Source organism: Trichechus manatus, unplaced genomic scaffold (assembly GCF_000243295.1).
Source record: "Trichechus manatus latirostris isolate Lorelei unplaced genomic scaffold, TriManLat1.0 scaffold00127, whole genome shotgun sequence".
NCBI lineage: Eukaryota > Metazoa > Chordata > Mammalia > Sirenia > Trichechidae > Trichechus > Trichechus manatus.
The window spans coordinates 2209653-2235266 of NW_004444063.1; the positions used below are offsets into that span (position 1 = coordinate 2209653).

Genomic DNA, 25614 nt, shown 5'->3' on the forward strand with positions numbered 1-25614 from the left:
GGTGGGTGGAAAGACTCTCCCATTCTCCTGGAAGGTGGGCCACTTTTGGGAAAGACACACAAAAAGGCTCTTAACTGCACTGATCCTGAGCAGCCACAGACAGCTTGATTTAACAGTAAGGATGACTAATGCTGCATCAAGCATTTTATATGGATTATCTAATTTCATCCTCATGACAGACTCATGAGGTAGATGTAACTGTTGTCTCCCTATTACAGATGAGGAAAAGAGGCACTGAGAGGTTAAGTAACTTACCCAGGCCACATAGGTAGTGAGCAATGAGGTCATAGCATACCAAGCTGCCTCTCAGAGTGCTGCAGACATTTTAAATGGCGGAGATTAAATAAGCAGGGGAAAGGATGTGAACATGGGTACCACAGAGAGCATGAGTCTGGAAAACCTGGACTTGGTTGCTTGTTAAATGATGGCCTTTGGGAGACAGGAGACTTGGGTTCCAGTTCTGGTAACCTGGCCCTTTGTTACCAGAGGTTCTCCCTTTTGAGCCTCAGCCTCATCTGTATAATGGGACTATGATGGAGACCACTTTATAGGGTGGTGCTGAGGATTCAAAAGTACAACACAAAGGTGGGGAAATCATAATGCTGGGAGGAAGATGTTTCCAGCCAAAGAGAGGAAGCAAAGTGCTGGGCAAGGTGAACACTAAGGACTGGATCCCCCATGGCTAGTGGAGGCTGAAATGCAAACAAGTTCAACAAAGACTTAGATTCAACCCCCATGAGCCATCTGGGTGCCTGAGGGCCAGCTGCTGAAATCTCCCACAAACCGTCCTTCAAATCTCCTTCCTGAGCTGACTCTGGGTGGAATCAATGTGTGCAGGACCAACATAGCTGCAAGTTTCTGTGTAAGACACAGAAACACATCCTCTTAAATACACAGGCCAGAACATAATCATCATCCACTCTGGGCAGATATTTCTTTGGTTTTATTATTACAAACACACCATGACTCTGCCATACTTCTCTTTGGGAAATACTGAGCCTCTACATGCTCTGCATACCCTTTCTTTTCTACCTGGACAAGGCCACATAGAAGTGTCCAAGCCACATGTATGTACACATCAGACATGCTTGACAGAACAGTTCAACTCATTGCTTATGATGATGCCATTTCTCCAACTGAAAGAGCTTTACAAAAATTCTGCTACAACTTTCCCATAATGCTTCGTTGCTTAATTCATGTTTTGTGAGTTCCCTTTTCTAGAGCACTTGGCATTGGTGATAAACCCCACATTTGGGACAGGTCCTTTATGGAAATGAATGTCAGGCAGTGACATCTAGGTCTCTGCATGCAGTGGGTTAACAGCCATGTTTACGGGGAAAAAAATAAAAAGTATATCTTTTTCCTTTCTCCCACCCCACCCTCACCCAGGCTCAGAGTTCATTATGGTACAGCCCATGTACATTGAAGTGTGATCTTTGGTTTAAAAAACATCCAGTCTGTTTAGCAAACAGAGAAATCGGCCGGGAGCTGCTGAAGTGCATTCCTCTTGTGGTCCTTCACGCTAATGCTTCATCCTCTCTAATAACCGCTGATAGACAGGGGCTGAAAAAGAGGCATTTGAAAGGTGAAAAAAGATGCAGACTTCCTCATGCCTGTCTAGGACTGTCAGACTCTTGAGGATGGGGCCAAAGAGCTCCTTCTGCCATGCGATCCTGCACATAGTAGGTGCTTTTTTGGTTTGTGAAACTCCATACCTTACTCAGTATCTGATGCTCTGAGCTGGGATTTTTCTACATTTACCAGCTTGGAACCAGCTCCTCACCATGAGCTCCTGCCAAGTCCCTGTGCCATATTCCCAGGCTCCCAGAGCCAGTAACTCACTATTATTATCCTCACCTTATGGAGAAGGAAGAAGGAAATTGGGTGTCTGTATCTGACCGAATTCATCCAGCTGGTCGAACCCTAAAGGCCAGGCTTGTTTTATTACACCAGGATGTTCTTATCTATGTGCAGCAGATGGCAAGCTCGGCCCTGCTTGGAGGTAAGATGGGGACTTAAAACCAGGCCAGACTTACCTAGTCGGACAGACCTCTGGGAAGCCTGAAAGAAAACACAAGTTATCAGATTTTCAAGTGAAAATTATACCTGCATCTGCTTATGACGATGGCTTTACCCACTGCCACCCCTACTCATAAAAAACACAAGGGGTGAGAAAGAGGAAGGGGAAAGTGGAACTGATGGGCCTAGGAAGCTCCTCAGTCGGCCTCGGCAGCCCTAAGTGACGTGCCAGCCCATACCAAGCTGAGTTGAAGACGGACATTTCTGGGAGACCTCAAAGCCAGGCTTTTCCACAGGGACCAGACCAGCCTAGAGTTTGCAGAGTTGGGACTGCACAGGAGGTGGCTCTCAGTAGTAGCAGCTCAAAGCCAAGGCCCCATCTTGAGGGTGACTAAGGAGACCCCCTCTGTCCAAACCCTGAAGTCCTATGTTGGAGCTCCAAGTGTCTGGATTAAAGACTGCCTGCTGCAGCATCTTCTCTGGAAATGCAAACCTTCTATAAAGTGCTTTGCATTCCCAAGGAGCTCCACCTGGACTAAGGCACAAAAGACCCATGCACAAGTGGGGCTCCTAGGCCCTAGGCAAGCTGGGGGTCAGGAAAAGAAGTCAGAAAGAGTCAGAGGTTCTGGGAAGGACGTGGGGCTGAGGCAAGGAAGGCAGGCTCCATACACACAGGCTCAGCCTCAGCCTGCCTGCACAGAGTCACGTCCCTGCCCAGGAGAGCTGCAGCATCACTCACGAATGAAACACAGAATGGTGACTCAGTGGCCCAGGCCCGGGCAGGCCAGGCCAGGCCACCGCAAGGGGAACTCAGGCTGGGTTGTCCTCCTTGGAACAGCCGCAGCTGTTCTCACCAGCAGTGGCTTCCCCATTCTGAGGCCTCTGTCTGAAGGCCTGGGTTTTGACCCACAAAGGAAGCAGGAGCTTCCTGGGTTCTTCTATCTGAAGTCCACGTGAGCAATGGCTGAGGATGCCCCAATGGGAGTAGGGAGAAGGTTTGAGAGAGCCCTGGGAGAGCCGTCTAGGAAAGACAGGGGCCTGGACAGCCTCCTCCATGGGCCTAAGCAGAGGACACAAGGCTGCTCAAGACAGAGGCAAACCTAACAGGCGTCTTACCTTGGAAAATGCTGATGCCTGTTTGAAGATTTCAAGTGCAGAGTCTGCAAGTTCATCCCCGCGTTCCTGAGGTCTGTTGGCTGGAGGGAAGGGAAAAGGTGGTTTTTGTAAGACAGGGAAACTATCAGCATGTCATTCGTAACATCCATGACTGAGCAGCACTGTTGGGCTCTCTGGATCACATTTTCAAATGAATTTTCCCCTTGTAACTTTTCATACCACACTCTTCTGTCAGTTTGTTGTATGCCACTGGTATTTCAAATACCAGCAGGGTCACAGGTCACAGTGGAACTTCCAGATGAAGACAGACTGGGAAGAAGGACCTGGTGATCTACTTCTTAAAAAAATGGCCCGAGAAAACCTTACAAAAAGCAGCTGAACATTGTCTGATATAGTGGCAGAATATGAGCCCTTCAGGTTGGAAGGCACTTAAAATATGACTGGGGAAGAGCTGCCTCCTCAAAGCAGAATCGACCTTAATGACATGGATGGAGTAAAGCTTTTGAGACAGTCATTTGCTGATGTGGCATGATTCAAAATGAGAAGAAATAACTGCAAACATCCTTAATAACTGGAAAGTGGAATGTATGAAGAATGAATCTCGGAAAATTAGAAGTCATCAAAAATGAAATGGAATGCATAAAAATCGATATACTAGGCATTAGTGAGCTGAAATGGGCTAGTATTGGCCATTTTAAATTGGACAATCATATGGTCTACTATGCTGGGAATGACAAATTGAAGAGGAATGGTATAGCATTCATCGTCAAAAAGAACATTTCAAAATCTATAATGAAGTACAATGCTGTCAGTGATAGGATAGTATCCATATGCCTACAAGGAAAACCAGCTAATATGACTATTATTCAAATTTACACACCAACCACTAATGCGAAAAATGAAGAAATTGAAGATTTTTACCAACTTCTGCAGTCTGAAATTGATCAAACATGCAATCAAGATGCATTGATAATTACTGGTGATTGGAATGTAAAAACTGGAAACGAAGAAGGATCGGTAGTTGGAAAATATGGCCTCGGTGATAGAAACGAGGCAGGAGACGCATAACAGAGCTTTGCAAGACCAATCTCTTATTCATTGCAAATATATTTTTTCAACAATATAAAAGGTGAATATACACATGGACCTCACCAGAGGGACTACACAAGAATCAAATAGACTACATCTGTGGAAAGAGACAATGGAGAAGCTCAATACCATCAGTGAGAATGAGGCCAGGGGTTGACTGTGGAAGAGACCATCAATTGCTCATATGCAAGTTCAAGCTGAAGCTGAAGAAAATTAGAACAAGTGCATGAGAGCCAAAGTGAATCCTACCCCCAAAGTATATACGAGACATTGTGTACATCCCACCTGAACTTAGAGACCATCTCAAGAATAGATTTGGTGCATTAAAAATCGATGACCAAAGAGCAAAGGAGTTCTGGGATGACATCAAGGACATCATACATGAAAAAAGCAAAAGGTCATTTAAAAGACAGGAAAGAAAGAAAAGACCAAAATGGATGTCAGAAGGGACTCTGAAACTTGCTCTTGAACATAGAGCCGCTAAAGCCAATGGAAGAAATGATGAAGTAAAGGAGCTGAACAGATTTCAAAGTGTGGCTCAAGAAGATAAAGTAGTGTTATGATGAAATGTGCAAAGACCTGGAGTTAGAAAACCAAAAGGGAAGAACACACTTGGCATTTCTCAAGCTGAAAGAACTGAAGAAAAAATTGAAGCCTCGAGTTGTAATATTATTCTATGGGCAAAATATTGAACAAAGCAGGAAGCATCAAAAGAAGATGGAAGGAATGCACAGAGTCACTGTACCAGAAAGAACTGATTGATGTTCAACCATATCAGGAGATAGTATATGATCAAGAACCAATGGTATTGAAGGAAGAAGTCCAAGCTACACTGAGAGATTGGGGAAAAACAAGGCTCCAGGATTGACGGAATACCAATTGAGACGTTTCAACAAACAGATGCAGCACTAGAGGTGCTCACTCGTCTATGTCAAGAAATTTGGAAGACAACTACCTGGCCAATCGACCGAAAGAGATCCATATTTGTGCCCATTCCAAAGAAGGGTGATCCAACAGAATGTGGAAATTATCGAACAATATCATAATATCACACTCAAGTAAAATTTTGCTGAAGATAATTAAAAAATGGTTGCAGCAGTACATAGACAGGGAACTGCCAGAAATTCAAGCTGGATTCAGAAGAAGACCTGGAACAAGGGATAGCATTGCTGATGTCAGATGGATCTTGGCTGAAAGCAGAGAATACCAGCAAGATGTTTGCCTGTTTTTTATTGACTATGCAAAGGGATTCAACTGTGTGGGTCATAACAAATTGTGGATAACATTGCGATAAATGGGAATTCCAGAGCACTTAATTCTGCTTATGTGGAACCTGTAAATAGACCAAGAGGCAGTGGTTCTAACAGAACAAGGGGATACTGCGTGGCTTAAAATTAGGAAAAGTATACATCAGGGTTGCATTCTTTCACCATACTTATTCAATCTGTATGCTGACCAAATAATCCGAGAAGCTGGACTATATGAAGAAGAACGTGGTATCAGGATTGGAAGAAAACCAAAAAACCAAGCCCATTGCTATCGAGTCAATTCCAACTCATAGCGACCCTACAGGACAGAGTAGAACTGCCGAATAGGGTTTCCAAGGAGCACCTGGTGGATTCGAACTGACGACGTTTTGGTTAGCAGCCATAGCTCTTAACCACTAAGCCACCTGGGTGGAAGAAGACTCATTAACAACCTGTGATATGCAGATGACACAACTTTGCCTACTGAAAGCAAAAAGGACTTGAAGCTCTTACTGATGAAGATCAAAGACCACAGCCTTCAGTATGGATTACACTTTAAAATAAAGGAAACAAAAATTATCATAACTGGACCAATAAGCAACATCATCATAAACAAAGAAAATATTGAAGTTGTCAAGGATTTCATGTTACTTAGATCCACAATCAATGCCCATGGAAGCAGCAGTCAAGAAATCAAATGATATGTTGCATTGGGAAAATCTGCTTCAAAAGACCTCTTTAAAGTTTTAAAATGCAAAGATGTCACTTTGAGGACTAAGGTGTGCCTGACCCAAGCCATGGTATTTTCAATGGCCTCATAAGCATGCGAAAGCTGGACCATAAATAAGGAAAACTGAAGAAAAATTGATGCCTTTGAATTATGGTGTTGGCGAAGAATGTTGCATATACCATGGACTGCCAGAAGAACAAACAAATCTCTCTTGGAAAAAGCACAGCCAGAATGCTCCTTAGAAGCAAGGATGGTGAGACTGTGTCTCACATACTTTGGAGATGTTATCAGGAGGGACCACTGCCTGGAGAAAGACATCACACTTGGTAAAGTAAAGGGTCAGCGAAAAAGAGGAAGACCCTCAATGAGATGGACTGACACAGTGGCTGCAACAATGGTTTCAAACATAGCAACAATTGTGAGGATGGCGCAGGACCAGACAGTGTTTCATTCTGTTGTACACAGGGTTGCTATGAGTTGGAACAGACTCGATGGAACCTAACAACAATAACTTTTTATAACTCATGGTGGAAATTGGCCCATGGGCAGAGAAAGAGCAAAAAAAGCTAAATGCATAAGTGAGGCAAGAGGCTGGCCTGAAGTTCAGTTTTATGGGAGGTAAAGTGAGCACTGGTGGTGCAATGGTTACTGCTAACTGAAAGGTTGGTGGTTCAAACCCACCAGTCACTCTGTGGGAAAAATGACCTGGTGATCTGCTCCTGTAAAGACTGTTGTTGTTGTGTGCCATCAAGTCGATTCCAACTCATACCGACCCTACAGGACGGAGTAGATCTGCCCCAGAGGGTTTCCTAAGCTATAATCTTTACGGGAGCAGATTGCCAGGTCTTTTCTCCTGGGGAGTGGCTAGTCAAACTGCCGACCTTTTGGTTAGCAGTCAAGCACGCAACCACTGCGCCACCAGGGCTCTTTCCATAAAGATTATAGCCTAGGAATCCCTATGTGGTAGTTCTACTCTGTCCTGTGGTGTTGCTGTGAGTCAGAATTGACTTGATAGCACACAACAACAACAACAAAGCAAAGAGAGCGCACACCAGGTGAGGTTCTCTACGAGGAATGCTTGGAACCACATTAACAGCATCCATATGAATACAAACAGTTGGGCTGTGTCTGAGTGGGGCTAAGACAGTCAGGCAATTCAGGGCAGAGAGATCTGTCCCTCGAGTTCCTTAATGTAATTCGTTCAAAACCAACAGTTCCTAACCCTCACTTTTCAGTCCGTCACAGGGATGCCAGTGTAGGTACAGTTTGAATGTCAAAATTACAGGTTATTCTTATCTCTGTGTTTGCCACCTGCAGAGAAGGACTCAGTGGGAAAGCAGTGCTTCGGGACCAGGTCATAACTTACCTGGAGGCTGCAGGACACTGGTGATGGCATAGACCACACCATTTGTGGCCATGATGTCAGCTTCAGCAACAGGTTCTTTATTGACATAGACCGTATTGTTTCTCTAAGGGAGAAAGAGATAACGATTGATAAACGTACAGCATATTTATTTAGCAAATGTTTACCAAACACTTATATATGCCAGGCTCTGTGCATCGTATTGGGTATACACTGGTGAATCAAACAGTCTCTACCCTCACCTGACCTTCAGTGTGGTGGATTAATTCTAACCCTTTGTGTGGATTCACCACACTGCAATTTACAAAATGTTCTTATATGTTACTCCACTTAACCCTTAGAACATGCATTGTAAGGAGGCTGGATATTATTGCCCCCATTAACAGAAGAGGAAACTAAGGCTCAAGAGAGGCAAAGTGCCTTCTAATTAGGTGTAACAGTAGGGAACAGTAGCCAGGCCTCCAGCTCTGTGTGAAGCACTCTTTCCACTTCACCTTAAGCCCCAGTGAAGATTTTCCCACCCAAGGAAAATCTATCTCAGATCCATGTAATGGAGAACTGAAGCCTGCAACAGACAGGACTGAAACACCCAACCTCAGATGCTAGGAGATTCTCAGGTGACTTGCAGAAATTAAACAAGTCATTCACATCCCTACTTCCCTACAGGTCTTCCCATGCTACAGAAACTGATGAGCAAATGGAAGGCTGAAGGTCAGGAGACAGCAGAAGGGAACAGAAGCCGAGCCAGCCACACAGGAGAAGAATGGGCCCTGCACAGGAGGGTCAGTGGTGCAGAGCAAGGGGAGGCTCACAGACCAAACATCAGACTGACAAAAGCCTCTTGGGATAGCCTGGTTCAGCACAGTGAGCCCCTGGGTTTGGGGTGGGGGTAAGGATAGGGGGCTGATCTCTCATGACACATAATTGCCTGTTATCTCCTTAAGGGAAGGAGAATCTAAAGGCTTCTCCCAGAGGCCAAATCAGATGCTTTATGCCCCTGAAAATCTGGAAGTTCTTACTCATGTCTAACCACAATCTCACTTAGTTTCCTATAAGCTCCTTTTTCTCTGTAGCATTGAAAACCCATTGGAGTGCAATTCTACTCTGACACACACACACAGGGTGGTCACGAGTTGGAATTGATTAAACAGCCACTGGTTTGGTTTTAGTTTGGTGGCTAAAATGCACTCAGAGATTCAGGATGCACTTTAAAGACTGTGTGTGTGTCTCAATGCTATCTGGGGGGCGAGCTGTGCCCTGACACCCTGGTGGCAGGGCACAGTCAGCCTTTTGATTTGCAGGCACCACTCACCGAGCTGACTTCCAGTTTGTCGCCTTGGAGAGACTTCAGCCGAACCAGGGCCCCAATGCCTCCACTAACCAGGATTTCTTCACCAATGTGGTATTTCAGGATGTTGGCAAGTTCCTTGGCATTTCCTGCAGGTTTGTGGGAAAAGGAGGCAGAGTTAATCCCAAGGTTGGTAACTGGTGTGGTCAAGGAGGGCTCAGTGAAGATGCAAGTGGTCACCCCCTAAGATGGAGAACTCCCTGCCCAGGTAATAAGCAGTCTTTGAACACCCAGTGTGTGCTCAGCCTGTGACCCACCACCTGCATTATGGTCAGCGGACACAAGGCACATGTCCGTGGCCGTGACTCTGCCCCTTCAGTCAGCGGCTGCTCTCTGTGATGCTGCGTTCCCTGGCAGCTGAGAAGGAGTTAATCCATATTCCTCTATGAGCATGACTCATGTTTCCATGAGCTAAATATTTGCTTGGAAAGCCAGGAACCTTTCCAGCACCAGCGTCTGGGACATTTCATCATCAGTGAGGCTCCTGATGGTTATAACATAGTAGTGAAATATTTACACATTCTACCCTCAAATGCATATTCGGTTTGAGACGGTTGTTTCCTGAAGAGACAATTTAAAAGACTCAACAGCTGCAATCTGGAGGAGCCATGGAGCCGATGAGTCAGGGACAACTGGGGTATTCCCTTCGCATCACGTCTCGGCATTCCTTCCAGCCCACATCAGTCTCTCCACCAACTGGGGAAAGCATCCTATTGCTCATAAAGGTGCACAGGCATTTCCCAAATTAAGTATGGGAGGCAATTTTTAAAGCTGCCAGCTGCCCTCTTATCTCCGTCAAGGCTGCCTCTAATACTCACATTACCAGCCAAATGGCTGAATTTCCCCAGGGCCTACAGACAGCTATTTCCAGCATCTTGAAACTTAGAACAGAGTAAGTTTCAGAGCATTTGGGAGAGTTCACTTGGTTGTCAACACATCCACGTTAGTGCCGTGGATGGGGCCACCAGGTACCCAGCGATTAACAGACATCCACATTCGAGAACCCACGAGAGTGCCCTTTAAAAAAAAAAAAAAAAAAAACTTCCAGAAGATACTGAGCCAAGCCAGCCCCTGGGGGTGAGGGACCTCCTTCTCTAGAGATCTTTAACAGCTGGACCCATCTCCATCCACCAGGAGTGCTGAGGGGTTTAATCCTGCCTGCAGCCTGCCTCAGGGCACGTCTAGGACCTTCTGTCCATCTGCCTCCTCTGCTCCTACGCGCCAGCCAAACTGGTTGCCGTCAGACTGATTCTGACTCATAGTGACTCTGTGCGTATCAGAATAGAACTGTGCTCCATAGGGTTTTCAGTGGCTCATTTTTTGGAAGTAGATCTCCAGGCTTTTCTTCTGAAGCACCTCTGGGTGGACTCAAATTACCAACCTTTTGGTTAACAGCCGAGCATATTAACTGCTTGCACCATCTAGGGACTCTGCTTTCAGTCGACTGAAGATGAAATGAAGCTAGGCAGGCTCAGCCCACCTGGGGAAATTCCAAGGGCAAGTTTATGTTCAGAATAAATTTCTCCCCTCGTGTCACGAACATGCGTCAGGCACCACAGGCACAGGCGCTCATTTAGCAAAGAAGATTAAACAAGACACAAATTTAGCTCTGAACTGTCGGCAACCTGAGCTTTCTATTCTCCTCGTGCCAGTGCAGGAAGTGAGGCACAGGCGATGAGATTCCACCCAGATCCTTCCTCCTCCCTGGGCTCACCTTTCTGTGATGCTGGAAGGGGCTCTCATGGGCATGCATCTGAGCTAAACACCCCACCTCACTGTCAGCACAGCTATGATTGATTGTGCCCAGCCCTGTGTGCACCATCTCATTTCATCCTCACGACACAATGACAAAGGTACTCTTGGCATCCTCATTTTTTGAATGAGGAAACTGAGGCTCATAGAGGTTAAGCAGCTTGCCAGAGGTCATTCAGCTGGTAAATTCATGAGCCTGGGTTTGAACCTATCTTCAGGTAATCTGGGAGCCCAAGCTCTCAGCCACTATACTGCCTCCCAAACATCCTCGACTAAATCTCTCAGGGTCACATTTAACTTCTCTGTAAAGCTTTCATCCTGAGGGGTGTTTCATGCAGGTAAATGGCTTCATTGTCACTGTTCTCATAGGTCCTCAGTAGAAAACAGACCTTGGTGACTGGATTGGTTGTTAACCACCCTCAATCCCTTTTCTCCTCTTCTCTGCCCTATTTAGTGCCCTGGGAGGCTGGCCTCTATGAACTGCATCATCCAGCCTTCCTTGCCCTCCTATAATCAGGGAATAATAGGCCCAACAGGCAACTAGGGGAGGGGGAGGTAGGAGGAGAGAGAGGCTGGGGCACTCAGTGGTCCCCCTAGCCATGGTTCTAGCAATAGCTGCTTATGACTCTGGCTGCTGTCGTGCGGCCCCTTGTCCAAGGCTCAAGTTCTCCCTGGCTCCTGCTCTCAACCTCTCCCAGGTCTGGGGTGGTACAGGCTTCCCATGGTTGATAGTTCCTGGGTGTTATCACCGTTTGTGGTTCCCTTAATCCAGCCCACTCCTCTCTAAATAGTCTTGTCATTATATTCCTTTCAGTTAAACCCTTTGTAATGTACTGTTTCATCCTGGGACCCTGGTAGGTACAGCTATTTTATATAAGTTGAAAAATGTACTTAGGTTGGTCCTTACCCAAGAGTTTGTTCAGTTCTTCTGCTGGCATGGCTTGGAAGGCTTCGTCCGTGGGGGCAAAGACTGTGTAGACGCCTTCCCGATTGAGGGTCTCAGTCAGCCCTGCAGACTGGATGGCGGCGACCAGCATGCTGTGGACACGCACACAGAAATGTCATCTGCCTATGGTGGGGCACTGTCATCAAACATCTCACCACTGAGATACTTGGAACTCAGACTGCTGGAATTCACATACCTTAGTGATTCTCACACCCTCCCCATGCATAGAGGAAAATACTGCTGTCTAGATCTTTTTTCCACCCCAGCATAAATGCTAAGTGCAGTTAAATAGCCAAACGTTAGAAGGAGGAAGGGGAGAGGTCAGAGGCATGGCTGACCCAGAGCCTGGCTGAGCCACTGGGTCCTGGGTGATGCGATTCTGGGAAGGGCAGGGTGTGGTGGTCTCCCAGGTCCTATGAGGGGCAGGCGGCTGAGCTCAGTAATAGGGAAACACATTCAGTGTGACGGCACCCAGTAGTGAACAAGACAGTCAGAAATGGAGAGAGCAGGACGAGAAAACACACAGACGTGAGAAGGCTTAGAATGTGTGGCAAGGGACCCTCAGCTGCAATAAGCAGATATTCCACAGAGAGTTAGAGACTCATCCCACACTCAAAACCACCTGTGCTGAATTCAACTAGGACCTCGAAGTGAGACTGGGATGTTTTTCGCACTTCAGAAACAAAAATGTAGTCTCTCCCCCAGCTTCCCATGGATGGGAGCACCACCCTCCCAGAAGTAACCCTTTTTCCCAACTTAAGCCTTCAGAGTGACCCTCAACCTTTCCACACTCAAAGCCTGGATGATCACACCAGGGCACACTAGGGCATTGTGAATTTCTGAGGAAGCGGGAGCTTGACAAATAGTCGAGTCCAGTGTCTGGCCCCCAAATGGCCACTTGGAAGAAGCCCCACCCTGGGATGGGGCCAGTTACCTAAAGCGAGGGTCCTCCTTCAGGACATCCATGACGGTCCCCATTGGAGGGGTCAGCATCCGGTCCACGGTGAACAGGGTCCCGTAGCGCCCCCTCTTGTCATGGGCAGCAATGCAGCTGTTCTCGATGCACAGGCTCTGCACAGAACAGGGGCAGAGAAAGGTTATCTTCCCAGGCTGGGGCCTGCTGAGCTGTTCAGGGCATGTGCTAATGACAGCAGCCACAAAGATCAGGACTATATATTGGGGTGGGTCTTTAAGACTAGGATAAAGTGATGTGTTTTCTGCAGGAAAGAAAAAAATAAAAAGTAGTCGTCCTTAAGGAAAGAATGGCCACAGAAGCCCTGTGATGAAGATATCACGTTACACATGAGGTTCATCAACAAGCATAACATAAACAGATTGAGCCCAATGATTTGTTTAATAGATGACAATCATCTTTAGCCAAATGGCACTGGCTGGTCCCAGTCAAGAGCTATGTTGTGTTTTCTGTTTGATGTTCCAGGGTTACTGCTGGGTTTGAAGAGAGACAACAGCAGTAGAAAAAAGAGAACCTTGTGGACCGAGGAGGGCTGTGTTGGCCTTCAGTTCAGGGGCTTCTCTTCACAGAAGCTAAATAGGACTCAAAACCTCTACCTCTCCTTCCATCTGTCAAGGCAGACTGTTGCTTAACCATCCCGGTCAGATATGTGTGTAGGCTGGAGATTCTAATCCTTATGCAGGATCCCATTTTGGTATCTGCTATATTTTCAAGAAATTATTTCTTTCTTTATTAGAAACCAGTTCTCATGCAAACTCCTGCTTACTGAGAACATGTTTTACACCAACAGCTTCCATTTCTTAGTGATGACTGAAAGAAAACCAGTTGCTATTGAGTTGATTCCAATCATGGCAACTCCGTGTGTGCAGAGTAGAACTGTGCTCCATAGCACTTTCATTGTTGTGAGTTTCAAAAGCAGATTACCAGGCCTTTCTTCCAAGCAGCCTCTGGGTGGGTTTGAACAGCAAACCTCCCAGTTAGGAGCCATGCATTTAGCCAACTGTGCCACCCAGGGACTCCTCTGACTGAAAGGAAGGAGGAGGATTTAGGAACCAGAACTTACATTACGATAAACAAAAACTCTCAGTTTTTTGCCACCTAGAGTATCCAGGGTCTGTCCATGGTAAAGATTCTTGGAGGCCAGCTGGTCTTTAATCATGTGGTTCAGAAGCAAATCCTTTGTAGGTGCATCGATGGTAGGGGTGCCATCTGCAAGAGAAGGTGTGTTTAGGCCCAGAGGGGAATGTTCCTGAAATGAAGAGAATGATCTGGGAGACAAATTTAGTCAAATGAGTATCCTCACTTGAGTTTAGATATGTAGATTGAGAAATCAAGTGAGGCTGCCAGTATTTACTAACATCTGGCATATTTCTGTGAAAAAAAAAAGAGAAAAGATCCAGATAAGCAAGGGTGTTTGGAGTTTTGCCCTAAGAGGGAAGGGAAGGCACGGACACAACTTGACTACCTTCTCTGCCTTCCCTGTGGCACAGCTCAGTGGTATCCTCACTCTCACCTCCTTACTATCACATTGGCAGTGGATCCTGCACACAGAAAGGCAGGGCCTGCTCTGCTCTCCTGACAGATGCAAACCCTTGCATTCTGAGGAATGGATCCCCAAATGCTTTCTCTGCTCTGCCAAATGAAACAACAGAGCCTGGGAGGTTTCTGGTGAAGTCACATCTGCTTTCAGTTGAGCTGGGGTGAAAGTGCTAATGTTCCATGGGGTGCTGTAAATTGGGGAGGATGTTGTGGAGGTGGCAGTGGGTGGGGCGACTGTCCTCACAGACAAACCAATAGCAGTGCTTCCCCCATATTACCTTTGAACACAGAATTCAGGGGGGCCAGGAGAGTCAACCGCTCATTTCCAGAGAGATGAGTGTTGAGGCCAGCTTGTCTAAAAAGGTCAATGGCTGTGGAAACATCAGACTCTGCAGCCAACTCAAATAGCGTCTTGGCTACAAGGAAGGAGAAAGTGGGTTCAAAAGTTAAAAGTGCTGTTTTCATTTATTATTCATGTACCCAAGAGCATGACATTCATCAGCAGGAATGTCATCTCTTAAGTCAATAACCCTGTTAAATGCTGCTGGGGTACAGTAAGTTTGTGCCACCAGGGGAACAGTCACTCAGAAAATTTAACTAGTCAAGGAAGTGAGGTACAGTTCAGCTAAGCAGAGGAGAGAGAAGGGAGAGGTGAGGTGCTGTCCCAAGCCCTGGGGGCAGCTTGGCCAGGGCACTCCTAATGCTGGGGGGAAAGCCAGTATTCTCGGTGTTATGGCTTCTGAAGGGTAGATAATGTCAGTGGCCCCCAAAGAATGAAGGTTGGTCTTTTTCTTTCTCTCTTTTTTCTATTCATAGGCAGTAGTCCTGCCTGGAATTCCAGAATGGGGCCTGTACGCTAAATGAAACACAAGTAGTCCAAGTTCTTTCAGTCATTTCTCCCTCGGGCAGTGACCCTGGGATGGCTTGGGCACCATTGAGAAAGCAAACATTCTGAGGTCAGCAAATGGCCCTCTGCCCAAGCAGAGCAGGCAGATCTTCAGAAAGGACTCTGTGATCACGTTACTTCCTCCCAGACACTTCTAATGGCTCCCCACTGCCTCCAAGATCATGTCTGGACTTCCATGCCTAAGGCTTAAGATTCTCCACAACCTGGCTGCAATCCATCAGGTGGCCAGGACTTGTCTCCTGAGAGGCTGTGAGCTGAGTCTAGGTAGGGAAGTGACCTCAAATATCCCTGAATTCCTCCAGCTTCACCACCACTGATGGTAGAGGGGATAGGGGTCTAGGACGGGCAAGGCCCCCCAAAGCCTGACTTACCTGAGTCTGGGATGAGCAGCTCATCGATGTAGTGGATCACACCATTGGTGGCCAGGGTGTCTTTGTTGGAGATGATGGCCTTCCCATTGATGGTGAGCATGTCTCCGCTGCAGCCCACCTCCAGTGTTGTGCCCTCTAGGGTCTCCATGGACATCCCAGCCACAATGGCTTCGGCACACATGGCCGACTTCAAGATGTGGTTTTTCAGCAGGTCTGGGGGCCAAACAGGACACAGCTTAAGTCAGTGCCTCCTGTGGGCTGACCTTGGGGCCGGCTCGCAGCCAGCCCATGTTGGGAGGACTCTCTCCAGTGCTGACCATCAGCATGCGTGGACTTCTGCCTGCTGTCCTGGTAAACTAGTTTGGGCTCTGTGGTCAGACTGCCTAAGTTTGAATTGAAGCTCAGCTACTTACCACCCAGGAGATCTTGGGTAAGTGATTTAACGTCTTTGAGTCTCTACTTCCTTCTCAGTCAAGTGGAGATAATAATAGCATTCATCTCTTAGGGCTGTTGTAAGGATGAAATGAAATTCTGAATGTGAAACCCTGAGCACAGTGCCTGACAGCCGAGGAAATGCTCAACCAGTGTTAGCAATTAGCTTTCTTAGCGTCTGAACTTCAAGGTGAATAATCTTATTAGTACTTGAACTTCAGGGACTAGGAAAAAAATGAGCCTGCTATGGGACTTTTTATCTACTGGCCTTTATAAAAATGTAAAATGTGGGAGGAAAAGATCAAAACTATAGCAAATGACAGTTTTGAATTATTTGTACATAATTTATCCAGGCTTTCATTCATTTTATCCAAGGGTCTACTAGTTGCCAGGATCTGTCTTAGGGATTGGGAATGGTGATCGGTAAGACATGGTCTCTGCCATCCCATACTATAATCATTTATTTACTTGTTCAAGTGCTACTTTAGGGGGAAGGTAAGGGCTGGGGCCCCAGAGGAGGGCTCCTAATCCAGTCATGGCTTTCACTGGCACCCATCACCTTAGAAAGGAGCCCTGGTGGTACAGTGGTTAAGTGCTTGGCTGCTAACTAAAAGGTCGGTGGTCCAAACCCACCAGCTGCTCCGTGGAAGAAAGATGTGGAAGTCAGCTTCCGTAAAGATTATGGCCTTGGAAACCCTATGGGGCAGTTCTACTCTATCCTGTAGCATAGCTATGAGTCAGAATCAACTTGACAGCAAAGGATTGCATCACCTCAGAGAGCCCAAAACATGCTGGATTTAGGAAACTGCAAGGACCAATCAAGGAGGATGTGCCCCCACCCTAAGCTGCAAGGACCAGTCAAGGAGCATGTGCCTCCCACCGTCCCCAGGTAGAGCAGGTTCCCAGACTGCTGCTCCCCAAGCTCACCAAGGCCCTTTGCCTTGAGTTCTCACCAGAGAGGTGAGTTTCAATTCTTCCCAAGTGTGGGAACGAAAACTGCACAGTCACAGGCAGGAGGAAGCTCTGCAGGCTCCTGCATAAATGTCAACGGCCTTGAAAGTCAGTGCTGACCAGATTCAGCCGGAGGCTGCTCTAGGAATCTAGGCCTGGAGGTGGGGGTGACCTGGCAGGCCACTCAGAGGGTGAGCAGGGCCAGGGCTGGGTGCCAGTTGTCAAATGGGGCACACCAGGCCAGAGCTGCTGTCTTGCCTGTCTGCCAACCTGCTAGTGAGGACAAGGAGACTTCCCCAGATGGAACCAAGGTCCTCTTCCTTCAAGTCCAGCAGCTATAGCACCAGATAGAGGGCCCCTGCTTTGAGCAAACTGTTTACTGATTAGGAAAAGAGAGAGATCAGGGGTCATTTTTTTCCACTTTATAAAAAGGAGTTCTGATATCCACAAAGATAAAAATGTGCTTTGTACAAAACATGTTTTAGGGGGAACATAGCTCTAAGTGGAAAGCAAAATATGCTGAGTCGCACTTAAGTCTCATTTCCAGGAAACCTCTGGGACTCTCAGGCTATGTGTGCCCCAATTCCTGCCACCATTCCCATGACGTGTTTCGAGTACTTGTCACTGCACTTACTAACTCAGATCCCAACGTTGTCCTCACTAAACTTTAACTTCCTTGAAGGCGATGGCTATACTGTATTAATTTGTGTGGCCTCAGTACCCAGCACACGACAGGCACATGGAGTCACCCAGTAATCATCTGCTAGACACACAGCAGGTCCCCATCTGTGCTGTCAGAAACGTGCCCCTTCCCATCCCTGCCAGCTGGAAAGAGAACATATAAAATTTATGTGGTGCCTGAAATGCATTAGGCACTTTATATAGGACATTACAAAGGTGGATTTAAATAGATTCAAAAGAAATGAAGTCATCCCTGGATTATCTTTGGGAGGAATAGTGTGTTTGGATGCTGTGGGACCTGGAGCCTGTTCCACTTCCCAGGGGCTCAGGGATCACAGGCAGCAGCTTAGTGCTCATTCCCCCTCCAGGAGTAGCAAAGCCAAGCCCCTCAGAGTCCCTGGAGCTGGAGGGGGGCAGCTTGGAGGAGGAGACAGAGCTTTGCTCCCTGGGCTTCCCCTCTTAGTGTGCCTCACATGCTCAGCCCTTCCCTCTCCTCCAGCAATAACAAATGCTCCACCTAACTTAGCAGCTCACTGAGGAGGTGAGAATGTAGCCAGCACTGGAGAGTCAAGAGTAGACTGTTAGTAGTTTTTAACTCTAATTTGGATTATCTGTGAGGCCGCAAGCCAGGCACAGGAAGAGTTAAAGGGCTGCCAATGATTCCATTTCAAAGATGCCAGGACACGCCAACCTGCCCCACACCTCCACGCTGCTGCCGCATCTGACAGCCTTGCTCTGGCCTTGATCCTTTGAGCCTTTAGCTTTTCCAATGTCTGGCCAGGGCCTACTTTGGACTTCTGGCTCTGCCTCCCTCCTCAGCTCAGCTGTGTCCCTAGCTAAAGGCTGTTGGATTCTGTACTCACCCCTCAGAGCCAGGGTGGGCTCTGCTTTGGCCTCTGCAGAGACATGGCCCAGCTGGGAGCAATGGGATGGGGTGGTCCCCAAGCCACTTCTGTGGTGGACATTCTGAGTCACCTCATGGCAGGTGGAGTATTCACCTTGAACTAGAGCAGGCCTTGGGCCCTGTCTGGCTGTTCCAAGGAGGTGGCAGCAGGAGGTGAGGGGTGCTCACCTTTCAGGGCCTCAGGGTCGCCCAGGATCCGGTTCAAGGTCTCGGCAGGGATTTTCTCAAAGGCCTCATTGGTTGGGGCCAAGAGTGTGAACTGGCCATCACTTTCGAGTAGGGTGTTGAGCCCTGATGCAGCCACAGCAGCCTGGGTGGCAGGGAGAGGATAGAGTGCTCTGTGAAGGCTCCGGAATTCTCTGCAGACAAGAGCTACACACACACACACTCAGCCTCACCAGTCCTCCCTCAGGGGACTCAAGGTGTTTGTAGAAGCCCAAGATGAAAAGACAAGCAGATCCAATGCTCACCTCACACCACAGTCTTGCCTGGCTGAGCTCTGGCCACACTGACCTCATGTCTCCAAGCCTTTGCCCTTGCGGTTCCTTCTGTTCTTCCCTCTTGCTTTGCAACTCATTCTTTAGGCCCTGACTAAAATGTTATTTTTCTGGAAAGTCAACTTGGTTATGCATACTTTCACAGCTTGCTGCCCCTCTCACTATTGTGAGAAGTTATTGGTAGTAATTATCTATGTGAGCCCCATGAGCTTAAGGATCACATCTGCACAATCCGTTCTCTACACGGCAGCCAGATGATCTTTTAAAAGCATAAATGGCTTCCTACTGTTCTCAGGATGAAGACAAACTCCTTGGTCTGTAAGGCCCTGCAGGTCTGGACCCCGCCAGTAGCTCTGACCTCACCTCCTCACGTGGGCCACACTGGCCTCCTTGATGTTCCTGCCTCCGAGCCTTTACCCTTGCTCTCCCTTCTACTCGTGTGCCCTTGCCCCAGCATTTTCTATGACTGGCCCATTCTCATCCTTCAGGCCTCAGCTCAAATGCCATCTCTTCCAGAAAGCCCTGATCACTTGGTCCCTATTGGCTTCCCCTACTCTCCTTGCTCAGCACTTACTCTATAACGCTCATCACAATCTGTGGCTTATGTGTTTATTGTCTGTCTCCCCAGATAGACTATAAACTCCTTGAGGGCAAACATTTGTCTGTCTTACTCACCTCTATGCCCCTGGTACATAGAATAATACCTGGGAAATAGTAGGTACTTGATAACTATGTGTTGGAAGAAGGAAAGATGGGAGTTAGGGAAGGTCAAAGGTGAAGAAGGAATGAAGGAATATTTACAAACCTAAACATTAAGACGCAATTACTAAATGCGACTCAACTGCTGTTAATTAAAATATGTGGTGTCAACACTGCAGGAACATGATTTTCTTGTAGTTCCCTGACCTCTGAGTGACCCAGAAGAAATGCAGCAGCGGGGGAAAGCTTAGAGAACCAGGGTCCTGAGGTTCCTCCAAAGCCAGCTAAGAGCCACCCTCCACCTCCTGAAGCCACATCAATGCCAGCCGGCCTGTGGGTGTTTGTCTCTGTGTGTTGGAGATCTCCAGGGGAGGAACCACTCCACTCCCACACGGTATCCTTTGTGGTCAGGAAGTTCTTTTCTGAATCAGGGCAAAAACCCTGATGGGGCAGCCTGTGTTCACTTCCTCCTTGAGCAGCCGTTGCCAAGAGGAACGCCTGCTTGCCACCCTAGTCATAAGACACATGTCTGCTGCGCAGAGGGAAGGAACCATATTCTTCTGGCCACAGAGCAGTCAGAAGCCAGGCCAGAAATCAACCCCAGGCTGCTGTGCCCACAATGGGGGCTGCTCTGCTGGTCTAGGCTCCAAGGAAATATGTCTATGGCTGGTGGGGATGTGTGGTCCTGAAGCATCATGCAGCCTCATGGGCCATTTATTCTGGGAGAAAGGGCCCTCCCACCTCTGGAACTGACAGTGCAGATTCAGGCAGCCCAGAGCTCAAAGGACTCTTCAAAAACGGGCCCTTCCTGCTGCAGCCACAAACCACTGAACTCTCCCAGGAGCCAAGGAAAGGAAGGCTTTACGAAGGAGAAGCCAGGCAGAGGGAATTTCACAGGTGATGATGATGACACTTCCTTGTAGCCAAGCTGAGTGTCTGGTTAGTGGATTCTCCATGTTTATGGGCATTTAAGGAAACTTCCTTCATGACTCCCCACAAGAGACAACCTCGGCTCCTCCCACACAAGTGGCCCTATTAGGGCCCTCTGGAGAGACATTGTGTCCCCAGGGTGGGCCTCTGCCCAGCACAGTGCTCACCCGAAGGGTCTCAAAGGTGTCCTCAATCTCGATGATCTGCTGCATGTTGTTGGTGACGGTGGAGATGACCTTATCAATGAGGTGCACCACACCATTGGTGGCGTGGTGGTCAGCTTTCAGTAGCCGAGCACAGTTGACGGTTACGATCTGCTCAGAGAAGAAGCAAGGATAAACCATCAACACATCAGAGGCACAGCCTCGAAGCTCCCGGAAGGGAAAACAGTATTAATGGCATTTTGAACACAGTAGCAAAATGTGGGTCTCACAGCTGTGGAACTGGAGGGCCAAGGAGAAGCAGGTGCAAAGAAGCAGATGCTGTGTACTGGAGGGAAAAACCTCCCAAACCCACCCCACCTATGGGGCCAGGAGTTCGCTCATTGGGGACCAAGGACAGTACTGTATAACTGGAGATTCCCCTACCCCATTGGGATAGTGATGGATTTGGATGTCTGAATTCTGGTACATGGAGGTGAGGGACATGCCGTGTTTCAGCTCATCGGTCAGGACCCGTCGGTCCACCATGTGGTAGCGAAGGGCGTTGAGCAGCTCGATGTTGACATTGCTCACCAGGGAGTCCAGCACTTCCTAGAAGGAAGGACAGCATGACGGTAAGGTGGCTATAGACCCCGTGTTCAAGCTCTGTGGCAAGAGATGAGTCCTTGCTATGCTGGGAAACAGGCTTCTTCAGCCACAGTGAACCCAGGCCTCCATTCTGCTAAGGATCCCTCCTCAGTGAGCACCAAGGTCTGTCTGTCCAGTTGAGCCAGTGGGGCATTGGAAGAAACCTGGTGAGGTATACTCTAGCTCAAGTTTATGGCTTTATCTGAGAGGCTAAGAAAAAGGTTTCTGGAGACAGCAGGCAATCAGTAAACCACTTACAGAATCCCCCCCATTCTTCATGCCCACCAGCCCACCCCTCTGGGAAGTAGGACTGTCCCCAGTAAGGGTCCCCTGGGTAGAAGGAGGTCATCTTACAGCTGACAAGGAAGCCCAGGCCTCGTTGCTGGGGGCGAAGATGGTGAAGCTGCCGGGTCCTTCCATCTCAGGCCTCAGCTTCTCTGTGCGGTCCGTGTACAGCTGAGTGGTGGTTGACCCAACAACTCCCAGGGTCTCGTAAAGGTTTGAGAGCGGGAGGGCTGCAAGGGCAGAGGACAAAAAGAGGAATGGGTCTCTGGGTTCCATCCCAACCAGATCACACCTTCCCTTCTCTGCTGGAGAGAAGGGTATACCTTCGGATAAAGAGGGGTGGGGAAATGTGTAGGAAGGCCCTACCTATTGTTGGGGAGCTTCATGCTTTTCACATGCATCTTAAAACAACTTAATAAGTCAAATGCCTCCCTGCTTGAACTCAACTAAGTGGTAATTTTTAATCATTTGGGCCGCAGCAGAGCAAAGCTTTGGTTCATAGACCTTTAGATAATACAGGCAAGACCGTACACCAGAAATAGGTATTGGGATTACAAACTAGTCTTACAGACTTATCTAGTTATTGAAACTGGTTCCCTAATGGCCCCGACTGGAATGAAAGGACTTTACAAACCTTCGAGGTACTTTGTGTATTTGCAAATAATAAAATATTATTTCCTAAAAGTAGCCTGAAGTTTAGAAGAGCCTTCTCCTCGGACAGTAAGATTAATGTTTATCTTAAAAGATGGGAAACGGAGGTGCAGAGGTTGAGCTCCTCTTTGAAGGTCATTCTCCTTTTCCCTTTCCATTCCCCCACCTGTCCTTCCACTTAAGTGAGGAACACTATGGCCCCAGCCCCTCCTAGTGACCCTGGCACTAGCCAAATTGCCACTCTCTTTTTTTTTTTAAGTGTTAGTCTCACCTTTTCAACGGATAAAACAGCTAATATTTCGAAGTTACAAAAACTCTTCTGCACAATCCCTGGTGGTGTGTGGGACTAAATGAAAGGCTCTGATAAAATCACAGGTGCCAGGCTGTCTTTGGTCTGACCACGGCCATGTGGGGTGCCCTTTGCTGGCTCTGGGTCAGCCTACCTGCTGCTCTCCTCCCATGGGACTCCCACAGGCCAAGTTTAGACAGAATGAGGATAGGTGGCTTGGGGTTCTCACCCCAGCCACACATCAAGCCTATTACATCTACTCTCTAGAAGGGTTGTCAGAAACCGGTGGGCCATCAGGTCAACCCCACTGTTTAGAACCTCTCCCAGCCAGAGACAACAAGGCCAGGGAGCCTGTGCCTGCTGAGAAGAATACAGGCAGGTCAGAATTAGAGCTTGTTCCACCAGTTTGTTAAGGAGGTCAGTTTGGACAGGAAGGATCAGTGTGAGAAACTCATTTCCAGCTTCCATTCCTCTGCCCCTCACACAGAACCTGGAGGCCAGTGAGCACTTGGGGAGAATGTCAACACATCCTCAATCCATGACCCATCATTCAGACTGCTGCCCGTCACGTGGGAGCTCCTCTCTCTCACTCCTCCACTCCATCTACGTCAACAGGCAAGGTCTGGCTCTTCACCTGCTGGGCAGCCCTTCTCTCCTGGGACCTTTTCATATCCAGGACAGCACTCGTAGCTGATGACTCTGTAAAGAGACACACATACATGGGTATTAGGCAGGGCGGAGCTCCCGCCTCACATTTCATCAGGTCCCTCTCCAGGAAGAAGTGCCTCCATGGCTGAGGAAGAGGATGCAGCTAAGATATCCTGCTCTCAGGAGCTCATCTGCTAAGTCATACATTTGCCTTTCATTGGCAAGGAACTTGTCATTCCTCCTCAGCTTTGTGGAATGTTCCAGACAGTTGCCATCACCTACAGCAGACCAACTGGGAACCAGAGGACTACAGCAGCATATTTATCTCCATGATAATTCATGAGAAACCTAATGGTTAGTGTTCATTTGCGATGGGAGCAGAAAGAGCCCTGGACCAGGAGTTCTAGCTCTGGGTCTGCCACTAACTAACTGTGACTTCCCCAGCCAGTCCCTTCTCATCTCTGGGTCTCAGTTCCCTCATCTGTAAAACATATGTATGTATCATGAGGTAGCCGTTGGATTAAATCTCTCAGGTCCCTTCTAGCTTTCTGATTTAATGACCAAGAAGAAGGGCAGCATATATACGATCATCAAGTTTTTTCTCAGTCTTTACAATCAAACTTTAACACTTAAAAAAAAAAAAACCAAACTTCTTATTATTGTGATGAAATAGATATAACAAAACATTTGCCATTTCAACCACTTTTACGTGTACAGTTCAGCGACATTAGTTACGTTCATTCTGTGGTGAAACCATCACCACTATCCATTTCCAAATTTTTCATCACCCTTCACATAAACTCAGCACTCCTTAAGCAGTATCGCCCCATTTCCCCTTCCCACCCGCCCCTGGTAACCACTAATAAACTTTGGTCTCTATGCATTTGTGAACTCTGAATATTTTAAAAAGTGAGATCAAACCAAGCTCTTCTACCAAGATATTTGGTTTTCATTTTTTGTACTTCTTTAACTAAAAATTTTTAAATTCATAAAAACATTTATGTGGTCCAAAATTTAAAATATATGAAGGATTATACAGTAGTCCCCCTTATCCATGGTTTGGCTTTCTTCAGTTTTAGTTACCCGCGGTCAGCCGTGGTCTGAAAATATTAAAGGGAAAATTCCAGACATAAACAATTCATGAGTTTTAGATTTCATGCCATTCTGAGTAGCACAATGAAATTTCTTTGCCATCCCGCTCCGTCCCCTCTCCAGGACGTGGATCATCCCTTTGTTTAGCATATCCACGCTGTACACTCTGCCCGCCTGTTACTTACTTAGCAGCCGTCTCGGTTATCAGATTGAGTGTCTCAGTACCGCAGTGCTTGTACTCACGTAACCCTTATTTCACTTAATAATGGCCCCAAAGCGCAAGAGTAGGGATGCTGGCAATTCAGATATGCCAAAGAGAAGCCGTAAAGTGCTTCCTTTAAGTGAAAAAGTGAAAATTCTCAATAAGGAAAGAAAAAAAATTGTATGCTGAGGTTGCTAAGACCTACAGTAAGAATGATCTTCTATGAAATTGTGAAAAATTGTGAAGAAGGAAAAAGAAATTCTTACTGTGCCTAATTTATAAATTAAACTTTATCATAGGTATGTAAGTATAGGAAGAAACAGTATACATAGAATTTGGTACTATCCATGGTTTCAGGCATCCACTGGGCATCTTGGAACGTATCCTCCATGGACAAGTGGGGACTACTGCATGGCAAAAAGTTCCCCACCCACCTCATCCTTCAACCATCCCGTTGTCCTTCTAAGGAGCAACCAATATTGCCAGTCTGCAGGATCCTTTCATGTGGATGGAAAAAAGACTGATTATACCATTTTAAACTTTGAAAACATTTGATCAGGGACACTTAATACTTTTCCTTTCCTAACTCAGACTGTCCATCATGGAATATTTACTATGAGGAATCATTTTCCATGTCTGGAGGTCTGAAACACAGAGCCTCAGCTAACCCAATGCTCCTGGGGAAGCCAAAAAAAACTGAACTGAGAATTTCAAATAACATCGCAAGGAAGCAAATGTTCTGAAAACCCACAGTCGATGGGTAGTGTAAACAGTTAATGTGCTCAGTTGCTAACCAAAAGGTTGGAGGTTTGAGTCCACCTGGAGGCACCTCAGAAGAAAGGCCTGATGATCTACTTCTGAAAAATCAGCCTCTGAAAACGCTATGGAGCACAGTTCCACTTTGACACACACAGGGTCGCCATGAGTCACGGTCAACTCGACAGCAACTGGTTTAAGAAAGGCTTGCTTAAAATCAAACACCAAAGTTTTACCTAAGGCCACCCCTGCACCGACAGTGTGAGCAGCCACTCCTTCGCAGCCCTGGAAACAGATGCGAACAGCTGTGTCCTTTTCCTTCCTTTCTAACACATGGACATGCACGTTGGGACATGAGAGAAGTCAGACTCATATTTCACGATTCCAGCCAATGGACAGAAAAATATTT

General features: G+C 47.2%; 1 protein-coding gene across 1 annotated transcript in view; it reads right to left on the bottom strand.

The window, feature by feature from the left end:
• Window positions 1–929: 929 nt before the first annotated feature.
• The window catches only part of TGFBI (transforming growth factor beta induced), a 41232-nt gene continuing 16547 nt past the window's right edge, over window positions 930–25614 (bottom strand). The window contains exons 3-17 of the mRNA XM_004384698.1: window positions 23142–23206; window positions 21637–21797; window positions 21082–21246; window positions 20662–20808; window positions 18537–18678; window positions 15401–15613; window positions 14401–14538; window positions 13647–13792; window positions 12545–12681; window positions 11572–11702; window positions 8877–9001; window positions 7568–7670; window positions 3136–3215; window positions 2037–2061; window positions 930–1563 (exon numbers count right to left, since the gene is read on the bottom strand). Coding sequence (XP_004384755.1) covers window positions 1523–1563; window positions 2037–2061; window positions 3136–3215; window positions 7568–7670; window positions 8877–9001; window positions 11572–11702; window positions 12545–12681; window positions 13647–13792; window positions 14401–14538; window positions 15401–15613; window positions 18537–18678; window positions 20662–20808; window positions 21082–21246; window positions 21637–21797; window positions 23142–23206 — 1819 coding nt within the window. The 3' untranslated portion in view covers window positions 930–1522. The remainder of the gene's footprint in view (window positions 1564–2036; window positions 2062–3135; window positions 3216–7567; window positions 7671–8876; window positions 9002–11571; window positions 11703–12544; window positions 12682–13646; window positions 13793–14400; window positions 14539–15400; window positions 15614–18536; window positions 18679–20661; window positions 20809–21081; window positions 21247–21636; window positions 21798–23141; window positions 23207–25614) is intronic.